The sequence below is a fragment of the Podarcis muralis genome, chromosome 7, assembly GCF_964188315.1.
Source record: "Podarcis muralis chromosome 7, rPodMur119.hap1.1, whole genome shotgun sequence".
In the NCBI taxonomy this organism is placed as follows: Eukaryota; Metazoa; Chordata; class Lepidosauria; order Squamata; family Lacertidae; genus Podarcis; species Podarcis muralis.
This window is the reverse complement of record NC_135661.1, coordinates 61,524,045-61,550,643: the sequence shown is the minus strand read 5'-3', so window position 1 is coordinate 61,550,643 and position 26,599 is coordinate 61,524,045. Positions and strand designations below refer to the sequence as shown.

General features: G+C 43.8%; 1 protein-coding gene across 2 annotated transcripts in view; it reads left to right on the top strand.

The window, feature by feature from the left end:
* Positions 1-26,599, top strand: part of CSMD2 (CUB and Sushi multiple domains 2) — a 477,324-nt gene that overhangs the window by 43,945 nt on the left and 406,780 nt on the right. For both annotated transcript variants that reach the window (XM_028738980.2, XM_028738982.2), the window contains exon 2: positions 16,901-17,117. In XM_028738980.2, the coding sequence (XP_028594813.2) occupies positions 16,901-17,117 (217 nt within the window). The remainder of the gene's footprint in view (positions 1-16,900; positions 17,118-26,599) is intronic.

The window sequence follows — 26,599 nt, the reverse complement described above, 5'->3', positions numbered from 1 at the left end:
ACCTTCCCGCCGGAGCGGTACCTATTTATCTACTTGCACTTTGATGTGCTTTCAAACTGCTAGGTTGACAGGAGCAGGGACCGAGCAACGGGAGCTCACCCCGTCGTGGGGATTCGAACCGCCGACCTTCCAATCAGCAAGCGCGAAGCTCTGTGGTTTAACCCACAGCGCCACCCGCATCCCTTTTTTGCACATTACTTGGTGGAAAACTCCATTGCATAATTTGGAGAAGTGCAAAGTAGTGGCTACATTTCGGTTTACGTCTTGTACTGGGAAGTGTGAATTAGGTAGGGTCGCCTTTAAATGGGAACTGAAGTGGATGTCATCCCCATCCCTAATTGTACCTGATATTTCTTGGGCAGGTGACCTTGGAAAAGCTATGGAAAAGCTATGTATGTTGTGAGTTGCCTTCCGGTGAGAAACAAAGAAATTCCTGGCTTAGGACTGATGCATACTACTGAGTGTTTTACATGTGTTTTCCTTAAGAGATAGGGAAATACTGAACAGGCGAAATGACAACCGCTTTCCCCTTGATGTTCTTCTCTCTGTACTGGTGAATTTTGATTAAAAGTTATAGCAAATGGAATTGTCCTGCATTATTCATTACCCAGAGGCTCCTGCTATGAGATTGTGGGCTAAGTAGAAAGAGCAGCCAAAAGTCGAAAGCTTTAGGAAGAAGGAGCCATGAAGAAGCCCCAGCAGAAGGCATGTTGGCTGTGATATGGTGTGCCTGAACTAGGTCTAGTCGTATGCAGAGTATGGAAATAAAGACCGTAGATTTACTAGAAGTCACAAAACCAACATTTGTGCGCATGTGTGTGCGCGCACACACACAGGCAACGTTTGCAAGCAGGCTTTGTGATTGCTATAGCAGAAACATAGGAGGGTTGTTGCCAGATATGCGCTGAGCTCCAGGGCTTGAGATCCTGCCGAAGCACAGCATGCTTTTTGTGATTCTCCTGTTCCGAAGTTTGTACCTTCTAAATATACATTCCCTTTCTTAGCCTCTGGTGAGCATGATGCTGAGCGTAACAGGGACAAGCTCCTGGCTGCCATCTTTACCACCAATGTAGTTAGGTGATTTTAAACTCTGGACTGGGGACAGAGGAATCAGTCAGTTTCAGTTTCTCATTTTTCCGATTTTAAGTTCACTTCTTGAAATTTTGATATCAGTTTGTTTAAAGACCCCATGGAAAACGATCAAAATTTTCATGATTTTTCCTAACATGCTCATGTTTGTATGCAATTTTGCTTAATATACACATTTCTGAAAAGCGTTGTCCTTAAACAGAATGCCTTTCTAATGCCGTTTTCATGATTATAAGCATTTATATGCACACGTCACCACTGTGCATGCAAAGCACTTGCTCTGTCATCAAGTTATGGCTCTTTCACCAGTAAAAGAGAGGGGGAGGTGCAATAAACCAGCTAAAACCTATGGACCCTTATCACCTTGATGAAGAAACTGAAATCTTAATATCTGTAATATCTGATACAGACTCTTTCGATTGTGTGGACAAAGCTCTCCCTGATGTGTCTGGTGAATGTCATTGCCACATGACTGAGTTCAGAGGTAGCAAAGTGATCCATTGCAGTCCTATTTTGTCAGGTTGGAACCTGGGCTTCCGGTTTAAAATACCATCATAGATGGGCTAATAGGAAGGAGAGTGGAAGAGTCGTACAAAGCTGAATGTCTGAATTCTATCCTACATTTTTTTTTTAGTTTTGCAACTGTCCCTGTTCTGGAATTTTGGAGGTTTCTATCAGCAGAGGAGGCATTGACTGTGCTTGTGTATAACACTTTAGTCATGGTTTGTTCAACCACAGACAAGCGAACTGCTGTGGCTTTTTTCTCCAAAACTTTGTTTGTGTTCCAGTTGCTGTCGCATTATGCCTCTACAGTTTCTATAGCTTGGCAAAGTGTCTGGGGTGGGGTGAGACTACCGGGTTTGAACAGAACTCCAAACAGCAGTTAAAGCCACCAGCGAACCATAGCATCACATCAAAAAGAAATCATGGCTTTGCACTGCAGATTGTTGCTAGAAAACAAACCATAGTGAGTCTACTGCCTGGGTTTGTATATTCAAGGAAACCAAACTTGGATAAACAAACTGTGACTTGGCATTATGTGCAAATAAGGTAACTGAGGGAGGAGTCAGTAAAATTGGGTGGGGTGGGGAGTTTGGCACAGGTAAGGACCATCAATGCATGACCTGAATATTCCTTTGCCCCATGATATGGGGCTTGCGTCATGTAAAGTTCTCCTCACCACATTATGTGTAATTATTACTTCTCTTTGCCTCTTACCTGGATGATGTAGATTAATCTGCAGGTGGCTGGCAAATGGGTGATTAGTGATAAATACTTGGACCTGGTGGGACTTCTGCCCCCTTCCTAACTGTTCGATCTGACTTCCATGCATATAAAGTCGGTGAAGCTTCTGTTTCTTTCCTCACCTCTTTGCCAGGCCTGCTGCCTGCCCCCACCAGCCAAGAGTCCCCGCTGCTCTAGGAAATTGCATTTTGCAATCGCATTGGTTCTGTCTGCCCTAGTGTTTTGCTGGCATCTGCTGTGACGATGATTTAGCTTGATCAGGCAGCTCTGAGACGATTTGTGGGGACAGTGTAGGGACACGCTGGATTTATGACAGGCATTCAGTTTGGCCTAAACTGTAAATGGCACAAACAAACTCTTGCTTCAGAGTTTCTTACAAGGCGTTTTCAGACAGGTTTAATTCTCTGTGGATGTATTCACTTGATACTTGTGCAGGGGTTATTAAGGAGACCATGCCTTACGACTATGTTGTGTGCACATCAGTTATAGGCCTATGCTCTCCACCATCACATGGTGGATCATGCTCAGTGAAGTAATGATGTCTGGGTTACCTCAGGACTTGAGCCACAGTGAGCACTCACACTTTACATTGTGGGTGCCCTTTGCGGGATCACATGTGGTGCTGCAGTTCCTAGGGAACTTTATGACAAACAAGGACTGGCCTACCTCTCAGTGTTATTATTTGGAGGTTTACGCCCAGTTTCAGTAGTCAAGTTTCATTGCTGGGAGGTGGGGCCAGACCCATTTATATACAGTGGTACCTCGGGTTACAAACACTTCAGGTTACAGACTCTGTTAACCCAGAAGTAGTATCTTGGGTTAAGAACTTTACCTCAGGTTGAGAACAGAAATTCCACGGTGGTGGCGCAGCAGCAGCGGGAGGCCCCATTAGCTAAAGTGGTACCTCAGGTTAAGAACAGTTTCTGGTTAAGAACGGACCTCCGGAATGAATTAAGTTCTTAACCAGAGGTACCACTGTATAGGGGTTGGAGCTGACAGTAGCCAGGCAGTTGGCTCAGGAGATTCACCCACCCTCCCCTCTCTTACTTTAATGTTTTCTTGTTTGCATGTTAACTTTTTTTTCCTGTTTAGTGGGCGCTGCTGTGGTCTTTGACTGGTTGCTGTTGAAGGACCAGGACGAAATTTTCCTGCATTGGCAGGTTTTGTCTTCGCTGTAGCAATTCATCACAACTTTGGCGGTTATGGCCTTGTGTGGAATTCTTTTGTCTTTTCTTCCCTATATGGGGGTGGCATGAAGTGGTGACTCACCCCCCTGCAGCATCAATTCCAGAGTCCCCTCTTAAAAGGGGTTATATAATGGGTGTCATTGGCCATACATCGAAAGGCTGTCAGTGAACTACCCTGCGTGAGGGGATATGGGCTGGGTTGCCTGCTACACTTACGTCTCGCAGAGCACCCCCATATCCCAGTTACCCTTGATGAGTCCCAGTTCCCCCCAGCTGGGGGGCTGGGAGGGGTACACGCCCAAGGCCTAAGCCAAGGTCTTCCGACATTTGGAAGTTTAATAAAGTTGTGACCTAATTTAATTCCATAACACATTGTCAGAGTCTTTATCCCTTTCCCTGGGGGCTGGGGCTGTCATGGCCTGGTCACACAATGGTGAGCCCTGAACTTTGGACCGGAGGGAGATCAGGTGGAGTGTGTGTGTGTGTTCCACCCAGCTCTGACCAAAGAAGAAATTACTGGAAGATCTTCATTGAGGATTGACTCTGCAACAATAGGCCAGAATGGGACATGCAATATCCCCTGCAGAAATCTGGGCTGACACAAGCAGGTTTGGGGAGCTCCAAGTCTCTGCTTAGGCACAAAACACTTAGACCTGCTGTGGCTGCCTCACTACTAAACAAAGGATGTGGGGTGCTTTATATAAGAGCATAAAGCAACCCCCCAGTAATCATGTGCATGCGTGTTTCAAAATCAAGGAATAACCAGTAGCTAGGAAAGGGAGAAGTGAGCATTGCAAAGCCTCAGTTTTTCGCCAACTTGGAATGAACCCTGAGTCAGAGAAGTCTTGGTTTGACCCACCAGGCCTTGAAAACCCAAATGACAACTTTATTTGGCCAAGGAGTAGCCTCCTTGGGATGTCTCTTGGCTACATAAATCTGTCAAGGGGAGCCAGGGACCACGGAGGTTTGTATACCGTATTTTTCGCCCTATAGGACGCACCGTCCCATAAGGCGCACCTAGTTTTTTGGGGGGGAAATAAAGGGGAAAAAATTATTTCCCCCCCAGCCCGAGCTTCCCCCGACCCCAGCCCCCAAACAGGCAGCTCTCTGCAAGCCGTGGGAGCCCAGCGCTGGCTCCCGCTGCTTGCGGAGAGGTCCGCGAAGCCTGGATGCGCTGAGCTCGGCGCGTGCAGGCTTCAGCATGCAGGCAACTGTCCGCAAACAGTGGGAGCGCTCCTGCTGCTTGCGGAGGGGTCCGCGAAGCCTGGAGAGCAGAGGGGTCGGTGCGCACCGACCCCTCTCACTCTCCAGGCTTCAGCGAAAGCCTGCATTCGCCCCATAGGACGCACACACATTTCCCCTTCATTTTTGGAGGGGGAAAAGTGCGTCCTATAGGGCGAAAAATACGGTACCTCCTAAAATCTGTGGCTGACTTGGGCAGCTGTAAACGCCACTGATGCAAAGGGAAAACTCAGATCTCTAGTTCAACTCATTTCTAAGTCACTCTGCCATGGTTGGAGCACTGCCACTGTTAGTGGTACTCCACAGCTCAGACATAAGGCTCATATTCATCAGGAGCTATTGGTTCAATACTGGGGACCCAATCCTGTGGAACTCCCTCCTGGCTGAGATCAGACAGGACCCTCTATGTTGAACTTGCTTGGTGAATACCTTTGTTTATTTCAGCTGGCATTTTCAATACGTTTTCTGATTTTCTGATTAATTTTAACTGATTTTATATCTGTTGTGTCCATTGTTATCTTGTACGCTGCTTCAACACTATGGTGCTCAGTGCTATATAAATTGCTGAAATAAATAAAATAAACCTTGCCCCAAGGTTCCTCTGAGGGAGTGTTTTATGGGTAAAATATCTTTCAATCTCCCTGTTTAGTCTAACAGAACCACAGAGAGGGCAATTTGAAGGAGCTGTAACTGTAGAAGCTTCTGGGTGTGTGTGTGGGGGGGGGGGGACTCCTTGGAGACTGCCTTCTTGCCCCCAAATTCTCTCTTTGTGGGAATCTCTCCAAAAAGTGTTTATAGGTGCAGCCCTGGGGAGCTTGCAAGTGATCCCTGACTGCTGTTCGTGTGAGAGGGGGTGGGGGTGGTCAGATTCAGGGTGGCTTGGAAATAGCTGTTCCTCATCTATTATAGTTGTTTAAAAGTGACTTAGCACATTTCTGATCCCGTCTGATGTGAGCCCTGGGTGGTTTGTCCATTTCTAGTTCCAAACACTTTATGAGAGTAGACTCAGCATGGAAGTGGGTAGGACTGGGGTGCGGAATCAAGTCCTTAGGCATAAACTTCTGGTGATTAAAAAGTGAAATGAGATTTATTCATGGCAATCAGGATTTATAGGCTTCAAACAGATGGAGGGAAAGATCAACAAGTAACATGAAAATGGTCCGTGCTTTAATACTAGCTTATTTCTGAACGTTTGGCAGAGGGGCAGAGCAGGAGGTTTCATTTCTCAATTGGAAAAGGTCATTTCAAATGTTTTGATGCCATCCTCAAAAGAAAAATGGTTGTGGACACATTGGAGAGGATAGTGAGGAGTTCTCTGTGATATTCTCTAGCAGCCTTCTCCAACCTGGTGCCCTCCAGAACTTTTGGATCACAACTCCCATCATTCCTGGCAATTGTTCATGCTACTTGGGGCTGATGGGGATTATCTAATGCTTATTTCCCCTAAATTGTTTTTTGAATTTTATTGTTATTCATGTTTTGATACTGTATTTTATGCTGCTTTTATAATTAAAGTGTTTTAAATTTGTTGCTAGCTGCCCTGAGCCCGGTTTTTGAACCGGGAAGGGCGGGGTATAAATAAAAAAAAATATTATTATTATTATTGTTAGAGGACCTGCTTGCATGTGGACGATGCCTGGTTCATTCCCTTCCATTTCCATGTAGGGCTGAAGAGGACTCCCTATCTGAAAACCCTGGAATCCTGCTAGTCAGTGTAAACAGGGCTAAAGTAGGTGGACCAGTGGTCTGACTCTGTATAAGGCAGCTTCCTACATCATCCAAAAATAACAAAAGTATCAAAACAACTTCCAACTTATTATAGCAAAACAGCGTAACAGAAAAAGCAGGGAGAAAAATATGTTTTGGAAATAACATAAATGCTGTGAAGCTTTATTGGTTTTCACTGAAAAACAGAGGAAGGTGGACATTGCCCATCAAGAGGAGAAGAAATTGAAAATATTTGAATGGGCAACTGATTCCAACTTCAGACAGGGATGGTAACTGAGCTACACAGAGAAAGAGAGAGACCAGGCCTGAGCAAGTGATAGGTTTGAAATAAGGCTGGTTGGCTTTCCAAAATGAAGGTTTTCGTCCAAACCTTTAAAGTTGTACCTTAGGTTTTCTGCATTCTCCTGACGCCTGTGGATGCTTCCAGGTTAGACTTGCTCGTCATCTGGGCAACAAAGAGCTGTTGTTCTCTGCAACAGACCCACCTCTGTTTCCGCCCTGCCTTGCCTTTGCCTTGCCCTCTCCAGCTTGGGGAGGAGCAGCTTCTGATAGTGAGATGGGAGGTGTACAGTTCTGTTGCTGCAGTGATGCTCTTCAGAGGCTTGCAAGGAATGTGTCCTTCGGTTGCTAGGCAACTGCTTTCTGCATCCTCCTCTCCCCTCCCTGCACCTGGCCTGCCTTAAGAGCTGAAGCATGCTGGTCACCCAGCAGGTGGGGAAAAACATGTACATCTCGTAACCTGACAGCTCTCAAAAGGAACTGCTGAGTTCCCCCCAAGATCTGGGGGCTGAAGTTGTATTTGGTATTCTCCCCCACCCCCATATATTCTCAAAACAGTCACAAGAGGAGGAACAGCCACACATTGGCATGTGCAGTCATTGTGGGAGTCCAGGGATGCATGCTGAATGTGTGGCCTGCAGGTCTCCAAGGTGCTGGTCTGGGATTTGCTGAAATATAAATTCCTTTCTGTATTTAACAAAGGCCGCTGGAGAGGAAAAGTGGGGAGAATTGTGATGAACCTTCACAACTCTTCCCTCCAACCCTCTCCTGCCCTCCCTGCTTTGAAATGCAGAATTTTAAATTGAGGATGGCTGATCAAACTCAGACTGAGCAACCACCAACCCAAACCAGATTATTTAGTGTGAATGAAGTCTCCTGTGGCTCCTTCGTCTCTTTCCCATGCCTTCTGACTGGTCTCATCACCATCCAATATAATCCAAGCTCCTGCCTATTACGGCTGATGAAGAATTTATTGCCTTCTAGGTTGTCAGCTTTGGGGAAAATCTATTTTCTCTCCCTCCCCCCCTTTCTATTTTCCTCTGCAGTAAGAAATTCTTCTTATGGACAGATCCATCTGCAAAGTGCTTCTTAGCCAGGATTGTGAATGCAAAATTATTTTTAGTGGATTGATTGGAAAAGTAAGGTGCTCTGTTTTTCTTTTCCTGTTCTTAGGCGCTGCGCCCTCGTGTGTTTATTGTTTTCCATCCCCAGTGGCAGCGGCTGTTTATATCCCTCCCACTTTATATCACCAAAGGATACACAAAAGAGCTTTACAAGAATTACAAAAAAATGCCCAACTATGAAAATCAAATGCATGATACAAAACTATTGTAAAACCACAATAAAAGCAGGCAGTATGAAACCGACTTGTAAATATTCCCACCAATTTACTAGCCTGCATATTCTTTATTAGTCTGCTAAGAGGAAGGAAGTACCCACTTGCAAGGAGCAGGCTTGCAAGAGAAATGCAGGCTCCTAGTCTCTTATTATGCTGATAAAACATTTGCTTTCTACCAGTTGGACTGGTGCAGGGAAGATGAGATTATCCACAACCCACTGTGCTGCTGTGCTGGTTGTGGTGAAAGAGGCTTTTCTTTCCTGAAAGCCCACATATCAACTAAACAGGCTGGTGGAAGAGAGAGTGGTCTGTTCCTTCTTCATCAGCTCCAGACTGGTTTATAAAGCCAGCAACCAAACTAAAAGCAGGAAACAGCCATTCTAATACTAAAAACAAGCAAACATACACCATGTAGAACCTTGGGTCTTCCAGATGTTTTAGACTACAACTCTGTAACCCTGTCCAGGACTGATGGGAGCTGTACTCCAAAACATCTGGAGGGTACCAGGTTGGGGAAGGCTGAAATAGGTCTTTTGCCACTTGGGTGGTCGTGTGTCCTACTTTCCAGAAGGAAGCTGTCTATTTAAATAGTGTCCAGTCTAAGTTCGCTATAAAGTTAAAGGACTCTAAAGAAGGGAGAACAGGGGCTTTGAAGTAGTTTCCTGTCAACAGTGAGCATCTGGGGAACAGACTGAGCAGGCACGCGGGTCATCTAGTCTTCCTCACTATGGTGAGATGCACTTCTTATTTTAGTAATTCTAAATTTGCATCTATGCCTTGCATAATGCCAATGTATATCTTCTTTTTTGGGTGGTGCATAATTAGGCACCCTTCTTGGAGTAACTGTTCCCCAACACTTTGCAGATGCAAAGGAGAAATAAAAATTATTTACTGCTGCCACATGGTAGACTCCAGTGGAGGGGTGGGCCATATTGCCAAAAATGGATGTGGTCAGAGCAATCAATGCTCCCCACATCATGCAAAAGCTCAGCAGGGTCCAGTATGGTTTCAAACTGGATGGGGGACTGTGTGTTGAGATTTCCTGCAGGGGGTTGGACTTGATGACCCTCAGGATCCCTTCCAACTGTACAATTCTATGCTGCTATCATCCTTCTGTATTCACCACTTTCCAGAGAGAACATTGTATCAAGAAATTTTCTTCCAACAATTAGCTCCCCAAAGAGGCATAAACTAGCCTTACAGGCCGATTAAGAAATATTAACATTCCTTTGTCTGTTCCCAGACTCTGCTCAGGTACTGCACTAGAGCAAGACCATGGTAACTGTCCCATTTGCAATAATCAGACAGTAAGCCCAAAACAATATAATACAGTGTAAGATTATGAAAACAACCACTGAAGAGAAAAACACAAAATGCATGGACACAAATTGTGTCTTTAAAAAAATGTGTAACAAAAACTGAAAACAATCAGATATAAAAATTACAGGCAATTTTGACTCAGAACTTACATTCCCTTCATTTTTTGAAAAAAATATTTTATTATTATTTTTCTCCTTAAACAATATTTTCAACAATACAATAACATACACATTTACTTTCAGCTCTGCCGAGCCTGTGGCTTCCCTCCCTCCCTTCAGCAGGTTTTCCACTTTCAAGTCCTATCTCACACTTTAGCTCTTTAACCTTTTGTCCACATTGTAGGATTTATTTCAGTTCTGCTAGTGCCTTCAGATTTTTGCAATTATTATTCAAATATACAATAAATTTACTCCAACCCCTTTGTAATTTTTGATCATCCTGGTCTCGAATCCTGCAGGTCAGTTTGGCCAATTCTGCAAAGTCCATCATCTTTGCCTGCCACTCCACAATCGTTGGTAATTCCTGTAACTTCCACTTTTGGGCCATTAAAGTTCTTGCTGCTACTGTGGCATACATAAATAGTCTTTGGTCTATCTTCGCAATTTCATCTCCCATCAAACCTAGCAAAAATGCTTCAGGTTTTTTGGGAAAGGTATATCTAAACATCTTTTTAAATTCATTATAGATCAGTTCCCAAAATATTTTTATTTTGTCACATGTTCAGCACATATGGTAAAAGTCTCTGTCTGCTTCTTTACATTTCCAGCATGTTTTATCTCTCATCCTATACATTTTAGCTAACTTTACTGGTGTCAAATATCATCTATACATCATCATCTTCATTACATTTTCTTTTAATGTCATACAAGCTGTGAATTTCAAGTTTTCATTCCACAATTTTGTCCAAGAATCGAACTCAATATTGTGCCCAAAATCTATTGCCCATTTTATCACTTCTTTGATTTCCTCATCTTTTGTATACCATTCTAACAACAAATTGTATACCTTAGATAATAATTTACCTCTGCTTTCCAGCAGATCGATTTGAAATCTTGATTTTTTTATTTTCAAAACCAACCTTCCTCTTTTCAACATTAAAAATATCATTGACTTGATGATATTGCACCCAACCTGTAAAAAAAAATTCAGTTTGATAATATGGTTTAAGTTTTAGACCCTTATCGGGTCAATATTCCTTTCACTAATGGTGGTCTAGTTTTGAGGGCTACAGTGAAGAACCTGCCTACGTTATCTGCAATCTTATGTTGAAGTCTGCTATTAAAATTGAAGCATGGAATTCATCTGTATTCCCCACATGCCAAGAAAGTTCTAGAGAGATAACTTGGAATATTTTATCCCTGTAAATGTTGCATTATAGAAGAACATGGGCTAACATTTTAAATGAGCTGCTTTACAAGGACAAACTCTCAAATGGCAAGTAAACCTGATAACCAATATTTTAAATATTGTCTTCTCATGAACATTTTAATATATTTTAAATATCTTAATATCTTCTAAATATTGCCTTTTCCTGAATCTAATTTATTTGTATTGCATGTTACATGTTGGGACCCCCCCCTCCCCCAATTTTACCGTTGCAGCAAGTCTGAGAGGAAGGTTTTTCTGAGGTACAGGGGCTGACTCAAGGTCATCCAGCAAACGTCCAAGCTTGGGATGTGATTACTGGTCTTTCCATGAGTCCAAACTGACTTCCTTTACATTTCCTCTGAAAGTCTGAGGAAAAGAGTCCAAGCAGCAGAAAGTTTAGGATTTAATGCTATTCTGAGGAAATCCAGCTTCACATCCTCAAGATAAGACCAATCCCCCAGCATACAGTAGTTTGGTTGTCTCTGGTGTTTATGTCTAAACCCACAGCCTTGAAATTGCAGAGTTAACGCCATGCCGGCATCTGACAGACTTCTCAGCAGCTCCTCTGGTGACGCGGCCTTTATAAATTGCTATTTTCTTAACATCTTTTTGACATTTCCTGATGATTGAAATTAAAAGTATGCTGTAGAGTCAAATGGCTTCATTCAACTTTGCTCGCTGAACCCTCGCGCTGCCGTCGTGGATGTGACAGGGATGGGAATGTGATTTGACAGGGAGGCTGGAAAATTGAGGGGGTGGCGGCTCCCAGGCCTGTTTGTGAGGCCCTGAGGAAAAGAACGTACATGTTGTCTATTTGCTTGAAGTGATATCTGGCAGAAGGGCGGGGGCACCCCTTTGAAACCACCACCAAGGCATCACAGACAGGTCTGTGAGCCCTGTGCAATAGTAGCACTCTGTATTTCCCCCCTGCTCCATTTTTTTTTTTGGTAGTCTTATCAAAACTTGTTTAATTTTTCTTGACAGTCATCAGCTGTTTTTCCCAAGCAGGAACTTCCAAACTTCCCCTCAGAATTTTGCTGTAGGTGGAAGTCGAAGGCAACTGAATTCTTTCCCTTTGAGAATTTGGTGTTCCTTAACTCTTGGCCATAGAATCGTAGAATCGAAGCACACCTGAAGGGTCATCTAGTCCAACCCCCTGCAATGTAGGAATCTCAGCTGAAGCATCCACGACAGATGGCCATCCAACCTCTGCTTAAAAACCTCCAAGGAAGGAGAGTCCACAATCTCCCGAGGGAGACCATTCCAATGTCAACAGCTCTTACTGTCAGAAAGTTTTTCCTGATGGTCATTTCAACACTCTTCTACTCTCCTATCCTGCTGTTCTTCTTGCTGGAAGAGGGGCCTCCAAATTTGCCACAGATTACTCTTCAGGTGAAATTAGCCTTTAGTTTCAGTTTTAAAGAAAAATGTCAGCTCAGTCTGTCCAAGGGCCCCAGGAGCTCAAAAGGGGCCTTGAATTGACTCTACTGTCAACTCACTGTTCCTCTCCACTGGCCATTTTAGTGGTGGGCAAGTGCCTGTGTTGGCTCCGATTCACAGTGGCCTCTTGCCAGCTTAATTTATCCAAAATGCAATGCCCCAGTCTATATATAATATATGTGTGTGTGTGTGTGTGTGTGTGTGTATGTATGTATGTGTGTGCGTATAACCTAGCCTATAGATCTCTAAAATCTATAGACCTATAAAATCTAGCATTTGGGGTAAATACTATGCACTTGAGGTTGTGTGCATGGGGTGGGGGGGTGGGGTTTAGCCCATCACTGATACTGTGCCAAGGGCTCCTTAATATCCAAATAGACTTTTGGCAACCTGATGCAGCAGTCTTATATTAAAGCTTTAGGCTTTAGCTTAATGGATTGTTGGTGGACTTTGGTGGGTAACTATGACGATTCACCCCCCCCCCCCATATCCAGACCACCCTTCTCTCCACATGGATAGAGGACTAAAGCAAGGGCATGGTCCTGATCTGTGTGTTGTACTGATGACCATTTGAGAAAGGCCCATCATTGCTATGGAGGCCATGAATTCCCAAGCCGGACCTGAGGCATCCTCAGCATGGATGTAGAAGTCACCCAAGACCACAGTTCTGGGTTCCTTCAACGCAACACCCAAGACAACCTCAGCCAGCTCAGTTAGTCAAATACTAACCTGTCTCTCTGGCCCCAACACCAGATGCAAGCCCTCCAGTTCCACATCAAGAGAGAGGGGTTTCCTGATGATTCCACCCAAGGCCTAAAACCGCCAAAGTTGTGACATCTGTTACGGGGAAGGCAAAACCTGCCAATGCAGGGAAATTCCTTCCCTGTCCCTTAACAGCAACCATCATAAGACCGTAGCAGCACCTGCATACCTGTGGTGGGGGATATCAGGCACAAACACCAATTTTCATCCCTTCAATGTCTTTCTCTGTAATGCCTGCCCATCCCCTCAACCACTTAGACTCAGTATGACCCATGCAACTGTTTGGCACAGGATGCCATTATGGCCACTCACATAAAATGGCTTTAGAAAAATATGAGATTGATTAGAGAAGGACAGGACTTCTTTATGGCTACCAGTCAGGAACTCCAGAAACACACCTTCCACTTTCAGCCACAGTATGGCTCTAACTTGGGAATGCTTGAGGAATGCAATCTTGCAAATTGTGACATGGACTGACCTGATCTGCACCTCCCAAACTAATGTGCAGATCTGAACATAGCTGTCACCAACTTTCATACTCATCCAAATGCTGCGACTCAGTTCTTGGCTCACAAAAAGCATCAGAATGTGTTTAGAAATGCATATTCAAATGTGGGTTTTCATGTGAGTTTTATTTAAAATGCAAATTATCGTAGAAAAGGAACAGAACAGGTTTACGAGTGACAGACAGATTGGAAAGAAACTGATCCTGTGCCTAATCTGATTTAGGGGAGGGATCGATGATACCATTGTGCGCTTCTCAGCGGCTTGTGGTTGGCTGTTGTCAGCAGATAGAATGCTGAGAAAAATAAAGATTTCTTTTTATTGGAACAGCATCTAGCAAGCTATTTATATATCGGTCACCTTGGTACATTTCTGTTGTAAAGGCACTGTGATTTCGCTTTGCTGATCTGACTTAACTGTGTGACTCATTAGTGTCTTGCCCCTCTGGAGCAATCCTAATAAATATGATCATTTGCCTAATCCAACTACAGACAGGCTCCCTCCTTGGGATAAATATGGCAACTGAAGATCTATGGAGGGGAGCAATGGAAGTCCAGCAAGCAGACAGTCACAGAACTGGAGTCAGAGCTTTCAAAAGACAAATATGCACCCCTCCCCACCAAAAAGGACATAAAGCTATGGGTTTCTTTTTGTGGTGGCAGAGCAGGTCAAACAAATTACGTCTGGTTCTAATGAATGCTCACATTTAGTTTAGTTCCTTGGTGTGTGTGCGTGCGTTTTGGATGTGGTGTAGCCAATCAGCCTGGTGTTTGTAACTCCACTGGCAGTGTTTATGAAAAGCAGCAGCAGCAAGCAGAAAGAAATATTTTAAAAAGTGCCATCACTGCCACAGATCAATGCATTTTAAAATTAAAATGGCTCAGTATTTATCATGTGCAAGGAGTGAACCAAGCCAGACTCATGGGTGAAGGGGAGACAGTAGTTATTGCATCAGGACAAAGCCTCACAGTGGCTTTGGTTTTTTTAATGTGGTTTATTTTTATAATGTGTTTGTTTCACTATTTATATGCTGCCTTTCAGTGTGCATTTTGTTCAATGGCTGAGATCCTGGTTTTGTTCCTGTTGGCAGGAGTATTCCCTGCACAGATTTACACTCATATGCAGGGATGCCAGCAGGATTTCCTGGGCCCAGTACACTGTGTGTGGATTGGGCCTCCGGCATCCCACCCCCTCCCCACATCCGTTAAGAATTGCTGCATATGTACACGTAACAACTTAACCTAGCCTACCTCACAGGGCTGTTGCAAATATAAAAGGTGGGGGGGAGGAAAACATCCACAATCTCGAGCTGCTGGGTGGAAAATCAAGATACAGATCTATGCCCCCCTTGGCAGCTTATGCTCACTAGACCTGTTGGGCTGCTAGGTACTTACAGGGATGTGGCTAATGATAAATTTAAAAATGCTAATAATAAAAAGTCTGTTTCCTGCCTGCCTTTCTCTGATTTTGAATGGGTGTGTGGGATGGGAGGCAGGTTTGGAATTAGGGGGGGAAAGCCCTAAAAATCAAGGAAAAAGGAATCTGGGACACAACCAGACATTACATGTAGATCCGCAGCAGATCTAATGTGTAGCTGCCTGCTGGGACTAGCTTGTATGAGTGAGGCGTTCAGGCAGGTTGCAATTCATGCTCCCCTGCTGCATGTAGTCTTTGCACACTTGAGTTCTCCTTTGAACTATCCTCTTTTTTCTAAGAGCGTTTTAAATTTACCATATTGTTTTATAGTCTCTCATCCTTTCTTTGGCGATCACTTGTAGCCGAGTAAGATTGTCTTCCAGGGACGCGGGTGGCGCTGTGGGTAAAACCTCAGTGCCTAGGACTTGCCGATTGCATGGTCGGCGGTTCGAATCCCCGCGGCGGGGTGCGCTCCCGTCGTTCGGTCCCAGCGCCTGCCAACCTAGCAGTTCGAAAGCACCCCCAGGTGCAAGTAGATAAATAGGGACCGCTTACCAGCGGGAAGGTAAACGGCGTTCCGTGTGCTGCGCTGGCTCGCCAGATGCAGCTTGTCACGCTGGCCACGTGACCCGGAAGTGTCTGCGGACAGCGCTGGCTCCCGGCCTATAGAGTGAGATGAGCACACAACCCTAGAGTCTGTCAAGACTGGCCCGTATGGGCAGGGGTACCTTTACCTTTACCTTAAGATTGTCTTCCATAAACACGGTTTATCATTACAGCAGACCTGTAAAGTAGAAGGTAGTGCAGTTTTAGCAAAACAAAAGGAACTGTGACTTAAAGACTAATAAATGGATAAATATTATGGCATAAGCTTTATTTGGCTATTGGATGCCTCATTCCTCATAATCTATGTACGTTTATGTAATTATACATTTGCTCACCTTCAAATTACTACCGGGCTATTGCTTTATTTCTGCTATCCCTTTGGCTGATAGGGTGCCAGAGCAATGTAACAATGAGTAATGCATAATGAGCCTGTGGCAGCAGAAATGTTCAATTAGGTCTCTGGATCTGGTGGGCTGACTTAAAAAAAGTTTACAGACAAGACTCTTGCCAATTGGCTTATTGAGAAAATTGATAGGGCTCATGCTCTGCTTGTTAGCTTCCTATAGGCATCTGGTTGTCCACAGTGAGAAGAGAATGCTGGACTGTAGAGGTCTTTGTCTGATCCAGCAAGGCTGCTCTTATGTTTCTATGTTCAGAAAGCAGTGAAACAAACAAAGGCATTTATGGTGGCTGCTCTCCTCTTACAGCACTCTCACTCCAGAGTCTCCCAAATTCAATCCAAGTCCACAACTTCCTTGTGAAACTTACATCTTTAGGAGTGGTCCACATTCCTTCCTCTGATTGCTTCGCAACAGCAGTGGATGTTAGCAGAAGTTAAGAACTGCCTTCATGCTTTGTGGTCCAACTTTCTTTAGAAACAACCAATTGATTTTTTAAAATTGAGACCTAAGAGTCTGGGGCTTCTGTCAGCCTTGGACTGCCCCAAAGTGTGACCCCATTTTAACATCTGTCAGTGGTCTTGCTCATGTGGTTCCCCTACCAGTGAAGGATTGGGAGGGGGAGAGGGATGACTCTTGCTGATTCCCCTTCCATTTCCACAAATTAGAGAGAGATGGCACAAGGAGCTGAATGAACAGGGGGGAAATTGCCCCTCAACAAGACCTTTGTCAGCAGGATCTCCTGCTCAGTATGTTCATGAACAAAAGAAGCACTTGCCTTCATGATAGTATAGTTCAGATCAAATCCATTGAAATCAATTAGTTGTTTTGTGGCCTTTGAGTTTATGGGGGAGCTAGTCATTACTATGATTGGGCTATAATCTAATGATTCAGTGATGGCTCTTGTGTTGCCCAGCTAAAATCCTGCAGCAATAATGCAGCTTCTGTCATCTTTTCTCCTTTCCTCTTCTCCCCAGCCCAGAACTGCAGTTACGTTTTGCGAGGTCCAAACGGGACAATACAAAGTCCAGGATTCCCGTACGGCTATCCAAATTATGCAAACTGTACATGGACAATCACCGCCAAGGAGCAGAACAGAGTGCAGCTTGTATTCCAGTCCTTTGCGCTAGAGGAAGATTTTGATGTGCTGTCTGTCTACGATGGGTTGCCTCAGCAGGGAAATCTAAGAACAAGGTATGAAAAAGGAGGGTTTTAAAAAATATCTGTCATTCAGAGAAGGGAAATGTTCACAAGCACATTAAGATGTCTGTTGGTTGGATTAGAACACTTTGAATGAAGGTTTTATGTTTCAATAAAAGCAGGTCCTAGCTCTATTTCTGTAAAGTTATCTCAGCTGTCTGGATTTCACACACTTGATAAGGCCTCAAAAATATTGCTAAGCATGTTCGATGGCATAGTGTTATCAGTGCAGTTGCTGCCTGAGACATCTGGAAAAGTTAATTAGAAGTTGTTGCTAGAGGAACTGAGCTTGGAGAGGAAGCTTTCTAAAAGTCAAGTCCCTCCTCTCCCTGCAACCCCATCTTTAGGGATAGCAGATAAATAATTGGCAATTTGTGAAACTCTTAAAATTGAGAGGTTTTGCACCCCCTCTCCAGTCTTTGAAGTCTCCTTCTTCAAAACCTTATACTGTTCATTTTATATATTAAAGTATTTCTATACCAATATATCATAAAATATCAGGGTGCATTGCAGTTAAAATATAAAACACAGGAACACAGTGTTGTTCTTTTAAAAAATAAAAATAAAATACAGATAATAGTTAAGATGACTGGGAAATCATTTTTTTAAAAAAATAATTTAAAAAGCCACAAAAGTGTGTCAGCATAAAATGGTTTTCAAGAGATGCCTGAAAGTCAAAAGCAAGGATGCCTGTGAAATCTCTGCTGGAAGAATGTTACCCAACATGGGACTAACAGCACTAAATCCCTGATTTCTACTTGAAGTCTGGCCCCTTGTAACAACTAGCAATGCTAAGGATGGTCTAAGTGATCAAACTGGAATATAAGAGGTCATGCTGGGATATATCAAGCTGAGATGTATGTAGTCAGGAAAGGTTTGGCTTCTTGGACTTTGGTCTCCACTTCCTGGAGGAAGGACTTATGGCTAGAGATGGGCTACATGCTGCATCTCTCAGCAGTTGGCAATAATGTGTTTGCTAAGAGTCTCATGAACCTGATTAGGAGAGCCATAAACTAAATCCTGAGGGGGAGGGAGACAATATTACAGATAACAGGGGAACACATGGTACTGGAGATAATAGCTTCATTGTTGCACAGGAAACTGAGGTGGTGGTACAGAAACTTGCCAAAGGGCAGGTAACTACAAGAAGGAAGCAGCTTGTGGTGTCAGTTTTCTCTATACTAATGCACAGAGTATGGGAAACAAGCAAGAAGAATTGGAGCTTTTAATACAGGATGGCAAATATGACCTGGTAGGCACTACTGAAACCTGGTGGGATGCGACTGATGACTGGAATATATGAATTGAGGGGTATAACCTGTTTAAAAGGAATAGACCAAACAAGAAGGAAGGAGGAGTAGCATTATATGTAAAGGATGTATACACTTGTGAAAAGATCCATGACCTGGAGCACAGAAGGCAGATTGACAGTATATGGAGGAAAATTGTAGGAGAGGGAATCAACAGTGACGTTACTGTGTCACCTCCAAGCCAGACTGAAGAATTAGATAATGCCTTCATAGAGCAGATTATCAGACTTTCAAAACGGAGAAATATAGTAGTCATAGGAGACTTCAATAAACCTGATACCTGTTGGAACTATAGTAGAAATATAGTAGTCATAGGAGACTTCAATAAACCTGATACCTGTTGGAACTCAAACTCTGCCAAGAATGTTAGATCCAACAAATTCCTAAATTTCCCCATTGGCAGTTTCATTTACCAGAAGGTAGAAGAAGCAACAAAGGGAACATCTATCTTGGACTTGGTCCTCACTAAAAGGGAGGGTCCTCAACAAAAGAGAGAAACTGATCGATGAAGTGGAAGTACTGCAAACCGTGGGAAGAATTGATCATGTCCTCTTGGGTGTCATGATACAGAGGAAATAGAAAGCTGAGTGTAATTGGATGTGCACTCTTGTCTTTAAAAAGCTTCAAAAAGCTGAAAGAACTACTGGGTGAGATCCCATGATCAGAAATACTACCAGCCCCATGATTCTCAGCAGGCAATGATTCCATACAGGTCATTTGCTACTGAGTGTGCAACCACTTGGGGAAGAAGGGGCCAGGGGAAAAAGAGTGTTGTCTAAATTAAATTAAGTTTTCTAAGTGCTTGTACTGAACACATGAAAATCCCTCAGAGCGGTTTTGAGCATGGACTATGGATCACTTGAAGAGCACAGTTTGTTGTTTGGGACAAGCAGCAGGATGCTCACACATCCTTGTTGGTACACCAGCCCCCTACTTTGTTTCTTGGTTATTTCCTCAGAGTTTAACAAAAGCATGTTCATTATGCCAAGTTTATTACACAACAGCATTTGATTTGCATTTCATTCAGATTGCAGTTTCCTAGTGCCAGACTCCATGTATAGTCCAGCAGATGATTTCCAAATATGTGTGGCTGTAGCTCAGTAGTGAATCCCATGCTTTATGTGCAGAAGTTCCATCCCCAGTCTTTGACACCCCTGTCTACATGGACCTCAGGCAGCAGAGCTGGAAGACTGCCTGACACCTTAGATAATTGCTGTCTATCAATAGATTGACAGTGTTGGTGTGAGATGGGCCACATGTCCACTTTGCACAGTAATCTGAGGAGCAGCATCCTGAAAAGGTCCAGGTGGAAGCTGCAGTCTGCCTTTAGCAGGAAAATTTCATTGAAGAACTGAGTATTTTCAGACCTCTTGGCGCATCCTCATGCCTTGGCTCCCTAGCCGATGGAGATCTCACTATGACAAAAACTTCAGAACCAAGCAAAAGCTATGATAATGGAGGGCCATGATCTCTCAACATTGATTTGAGGCAGGAATTAACTGGGTGGATTTCTGTGTGACCCAATTATGTGCACAAGGTCAGATGTTGACAACTTTTAATGGTCCCCTCTGGCCTTGAAGTACTCTGAAAGTTATCATGTGTTACATTATACAGTAAGCCATTTGCTCTCTGGTGTAACTTCAGAACAAGTCCCACAACCTTTGAGTGTCTCTGTTAGCTCAACTGGAAGAATCTGGGTTAAAGAAGCAGAAGTTACAGTGGAAACCAGCTGCTCTGCTGGTGTGAGAGATGAGCAGAGCAGTGCCAGTAAATAAATTATACCTTTTGCTTATGACAATGGAGGTTTCACTTCCTTCCTTTTTATTTTCTTTAAGATCAAGTTTGTGCAAATTTATTACTTTATTACTTAATTCCTAAAAGGGAAGGGCTGTAGCTCAGTTGTACAGCATCTGCTTTGAATGCAGGAAGTCTCAGGTTTAATCCCAAACATCTCCAGTTAGGGCTGGGAAAGCCCCCTGTCTGAAATCCTTGAGAGCCACAGCCAATAAATGTACTAGACCAGGCATCCCCAAACTCGGCCTTCCAGATCTTTTGGGACTACAATTCCCATCATCCCTGACCACTGGTCCTGTTAGCTAGGGGTGATGGGAGTTGAAGTCCCAAAACATCTGGAGGGCCGAGTTTGGGGATGCCTGCACTAGACAATACTGAGCTAGATGGACTAATGGTCTGACTTGGTTTAAAGCATCTTCTTTGTCCATGTAGGTGGTGGCACCTTATTCGAAGAAGTCCTTTGGTGGTATTCAACACTGACAATAATAATAATAATGAAATTTATATACCACCCTAGACTCTCAGGGCGGTTCACAGAGCAAAATCCAAATAGAAAACCACAAAATATATAATCAAAATAAAAACAACAATCCACATCCCCCATGAAGTCAAGTTACCTTTTGAGTGAGGTACAGTAATGAAGAGGGACGTGGGTGGCGCTGTGGGTTAAACCACAGAGCCTAGGACTTGCCCATCAGAAGGTCGGCGGTTCGAATCCCTGCAACGGGGTGAGCTCCCGTTGCTCGGTCCCTGCTCCTGCCAACCTAGCAGTTCGAAAGCACATCAAAGTGCAAGTAGATAAATAGGTACCGCTTGGGCGGGAAGGTAAACGGTGTTTCTGTGCACTGCTCTGGTTCGCCAGAAGCAGCTTAGTCATGCTGGCCACATGACCCGGAAGCTGTACGCTGGCTCCCTCGGCCAATAAAGCGAGATGAGCGCCACAACCCCAGAGTCGGTCACGACTGGACCTAATGGTCAGGGGTCCCTTTACCTTTACCTTACAGTAATGAAGACTCCTGGTGTCTTATTGCTACATTTCCTACTCTCAGATATATAAGCAGATTGAAAGTAAGGGGACTCATAAACAAGGTGGAAGCCCACCAAATCTTACATTGGATTCTCATCATCAACAACTAATAATCAGCTCCTAGTCAGTGAACATAAACTCATCAGCACTGAGCATTAGCAACTAATCAGCAGGAACACCGGGTCATCCTTGTTCTTCAGCAAACATTTTGACTGATTCTCTTGAAGAACATTGGCAATGAAAGTCTCCTGAGCATTGAAGAGGACAGGTGGGAAGTGAAGATGCTCATTCAAAAGAGACATTCTTGAATGTGTGCTTTCAGTGACCCTCGTTCGTATGGAACTGAGTGGACTTTGAAACTCACTTGGGGTTATGTAGTTGGGTTTAGTTATTCCCTTGTTTTATTGAACCAATCATAACCAAGCTGTGAAGTTGTTTATGGTATGTGAGTTTCCATATTAACAAAATGAGCATGGCCTCCTAATTTTTCACATGTTTTGGTAACAGGGAGCCCCGTGCACTAGCTGGCTGCTTGTAGGTGACTTAAATCACTTTTAAAGAACAACAAGAGTAACATGCACTGCACCCGGCCCCATCCTGCAAAACCATTGAGGTGAATGTCAGCAATGGTGCTACCTTAGTGTCATGCCAGTCACTCCTGAAGAGAAGGCAGGCAAGCAGAGTTTAGCTAAGCGCACAAACTTCAAATTAACTTGCAATCAATTGTGGTTTGAATTACAATAATATTAGCTAGGGGCCATGTAAGGCTTGGTGCACATCCAGTCTTTTCAAACCCATCAGGTTCACTTTCTAAACTGCCATATATTTGTGGCAGCACAACTTAAAGCAAAATGTATTTTAAAATATCTCTTTGGGGTTTTTTCCCCCTGAAGGGGGAAACCTTTACATATCCCCATGTTAACCCTAATCCTCTATGTGGTTACCTGGAAGTTCCATTAGCTTAAATGAAACAGACAGAGCAATCGAAACTATAGGCATGATTTATGTCTGCTGGCAACATCCCAACTTAAAAACTTCATTTAAACCCTGTTCAGAATCATCTGGGAGGGTCTGATGCCAGCAGAAATCACGTGAGCCCAGTGGAGGAAACACAAAGATTTATAAAGCACCCTCAGCAACATCACTGATGTCACAGAATCAGCACACACTGCTCACTTGGCATGCACAGCGCCCCCACCACACACAATCATGAATGAACATGGACAAACACCCTCCCCATGTACAGGCAAACAGGTACAAACAGGTATATATGGCACAGCCAGAACACACACACAAACAGCAAGACCAAGCAGAACATTAAACAGACACAGACCTGCCCAAAGTCCCTAGTGCCCAGTGATGGCAGTCTCTCGCACACAGGCCAAGGAACAAGCCATTAAAGTAAGGTTTGCTGCAAGCATGGAAGGCGACGCAGCCCCCAAATGGCACAGCAGCTCAGAGCAGAGACAGGCAAATCGAACACCCTCTCTCACAGCAGGTCTTGACAAACGTTCACCACATTCTGCTGCAGGGGACCAGAATGGCTGCAAGAGGCGGTGACTGTGCTGCAAACCCTCTGTAAGAAGGTTGCTATTGTCTGCAGCTGTATCTTCCCAACGCCCCCCCACAGTGTGTTGTCAGTGCCAAGTTTAAGTGGTCAATCTCCCCACTTCCCCCTCTTCCTTTTTGAGGGTATGGTGATGCTGAGCAGATCCTGTGGGCACTGACAGCATGCATCTATGCCAGCATTGGTTTTCCTCTGCTGGATGGGTGATCTCTCTCTCTCTCTCTCATATATATGTATATACACACACCAGCATACCTGGGGCTTTAGTTTCCTAGTAAATATATTTAAGATTGCAGCTTTAGTTGATGTCCCATCCTGAAAAATGAATTTTAAAAAGAGTTTAACCCATGTCTCATTGTTCTGTGCTTTATCAGCATTTTGATTTTGGTTCTACTAATATTTTTTTCTGCATCCTTTCTTTATAAAACTTTTTTAAAAAAGAAAAAAACCTCACAGCTGTTGCCAATACAGAATTTTTGTTTCTTTTCTAAGCTATCAATTTTACGTGCCCCCCCCCAACTTCCTCTCTCTGCTTTCCAAATGTACTCCATTCATCATCTGCCTGCTAGCCTTGAAGATGGATGACTGTACATCATTTATCAAAGCTCATGCCACCAACTTGCTGGCCAGAAAAGGGGAGCAGGGGAGGACTATAGAGGAAACTTTCTGGAAGGAAAGATGAACAGGTCCATCGATGAAACAGGCTCCAGTCAAGTGTATAGGATGAAGCCCCATCTGCATTTGATTTCTTCTTTTTAATGGAGAAGGTTGCTCTTTGGAGCAGAAATGTGGCAGAAGGGAGAAAGTGCATATCCCTTTTCAAAGATTGTTTTTCTGGTTATAATTTCCCTGCCCCAAATGCTTTCCCTCTGTGCATCTCCTTTTCCTGCATAGGGATGGGGGAGAAATTTGATGTAGTTTTCATTTAAAGGTGAACTTACCTAATTTACACTTTGAATTGAAACCTAGGCAACTTTTGAAATTCACACTTCTCTGAATTTTGCAATGCAGTTCTTAAGCTAAGTAATGTGTACAAAAGTGAATATACATTGCTGGTAAAGTGCACATAAAAATGCATGTTTTAGCAAAAAAGATGCAAAATGAGTTATGTTATGGGAAATGGGCAAAAATGTGTATATTAAGCAAAATTTCCTATGTAAAATTAGGAGATAGTAGCACTAAAATGCAGATTGATCTTGATGAGAACTGAATTCAGGATTGGAAAAATGAGAAACTGAGAATCTGAAATTGGCTCAGGGGAAGATGTCATGAGGTAACTCCTCCAAGAGAACCTTTTTTGGATTAGGAAGAAAACAAGGGAAACAGTCTGGGTAGGTTGCAAAGCACTGGATACATTTTAATGAGGAAACAAACAAACACATACACACACACACACACACACACACACACACACACACACACAGCATTGTTAACCACTGTGCAGCCATATGGTAAACTCAATCCTGCACACACCAAGATTCTAAAGAATTTCTAAAGTCCCCTGTACACAAGGCAGAAAAACATAAGCCTCTACATATGAGGTCCACTCAGCTCTTTGAATGACAAATATTAGTAAATGTTGCACTTTAGATTTAGTTACTAATAGGAGTGCACCTGCTCAGAGTGCCAGCCAGCCAGCCAGCCATTCCCTCTTCCAGGTTACTCCACTCTGTTCTTCCCACCCCTTCCCCATTTTTCTTTTCCAATTGACTTTCAACATTCCATGGCTACTTAGCATGCTCCATCCTCCTTGAACTGTTTGGGGGCGTAGTTCCTCCTCACACACTTAAGATTAATTGTTCTTTTTTTCCTTTTTGGTACGTTTGCAGTCTCAGCTTCCCTAGGCATGCATTTACCTCCTCTCGTTCCCTTGTTCCCCTGCTTTGGTTTCTTTCCGTTGCCAATCACCACCTGACACCTGAAGAAGGAAATGATGGAGCCATATAAATTGAGGTTGGAACAAGAGCCTATGTTTTGATATCCCTTCTCCCTTGTTGTCCATGTTCTGATTATGGACCCTGACATCAAAGAGGAAACATTTGCTAGCACTGCTACTGTAAGATTAGAGGAAACAGTAAAATCTCTTATCCATTATTCAGTGAGCATCTGTTGGCATTCGTGTGCTGCTCAATGGCAGCCGCTGAGCCCGGTGCCAGAAACATACATCATTTGTTAATGGAGAAATGCCCTCGTCAGATCTGCGAATGAGTGCTATTGGCTTTAGAAGCATCTTAAATGCTTTTGCAGCTGTAAAACTTGGCCTCCTCAGCAGTGTGATCAACCGATGAGAGACATAATTTTATTATTGTTGTCATTATTGTTAAACAAAACTTTTATTGTGTGATTGTGTGAAGGGAGGATCAATTATTAACCAGGTTGGTCAGTGTAAAGATAATTGGCAAATTACCTGTTTACCTGTTTGATTCATCTTGTAGTTATTCTTGCAAGAGAATTGGGCTTCAATGATTTTCAGTTGTATGTGCTGAAACCTTGAAAGTTTTCAAGGATAGCCCCAGATAGAGTCCACTGGAATCATATAATCAAGAGGTTAGTAGAGGATGCATGACTGTAACTAAGCCATTCCAGGAAAGGCAGTAGCTACTGAACCAGCCATAGCTGGGTAAAGGTGCTTCATGACATTGGAGCCAGCTGGGCTCCAAAAAACACCAGCGACTCCAAGAGCACCTGCAAGCTATAAACCTGCTTGCTCAGCAGGAGTGCAACACTATCCAGAGCAGGCTGTCTACCCAATCTGCATGTACTTTTTAGCTTGGAGAAAAAGGTGAGTAAGAGGCAACATGATAGAAGTTGTAAAATTAAGCATGAGGTGGAGAAAGCAGAGAAAAGCTTTTCTCCCTCTCAGTGATGGTATTTGTGTTCCTATAGTGAAGCTGAATGTTGGAAGATTTGGGACAGATAAAAGAAAGTACTCCTTCATGCAGCGCATAGTTAAACTTTGAAAGTTGCACCCCCGGGAGGTAGTGATGGTCATCAACTTGGATGGCTTTAAAAGAGGATTAGACCAATTGATGGCAAGTAACTGTGATGGCTAAAGGGACACAGGTGGCGCTGTGGTCTAAACCACAGAGCCTAGGGCTTGCTGATCAGAAGGTCAGCGGTTCGAATCCCTGTGACAGGGTGAGCTCCCGTTGTTCGGTCCCTGCTCCTGCCCACCTAGCAGTTTGAAAGCATGTCGGAGTGCAAGTAGATAAATAGGTACCGCTCCGGCGGAAAGGTAAAAGGCATTTCTGTGCACTGCTCTGGTTCACCAGAAGTGGCTTAGTCATGCTGGCCACATGACCTGGAAAAAACTGTGGACAAACGCCGGCTCCCTTGGCCTATAGAGTGAGATGAGCACCACAACCCCAGAGTCGTCCGCAACTTGACCTAACAGTCAGGGGTATCTTTACCTTTAGCCGTGATGGCTATGCTCTGCCTCCATGGTTAGAGGCGAAAATGCTTTTGAATGCCAGTTGTTGGTATCATTTGCACTTCCATTTTTAAAAAGGTTTTAAAGGCTGCAAGATCCATGATGGATCTTGCACACCACGCCTGCTTTGGCTTTTAGGTACTGCAGGATCTGGGAAAGCTCCCAGGAACAGTAGGAGTTGACTCAACAAAGCTCAGCTGAGTCCTTTTATCCACAAGCAGGGCGTGATGACTCCACTCTTAGAATTCTGGGTCCATGCTGTGTGCTTTGTCACCAGGGAATCCCCTTGGATTGTGTGCTCTCTGCCTTCATCTTTGGGAACTTTGAAGAAACAGTCGTGCTTCTTGA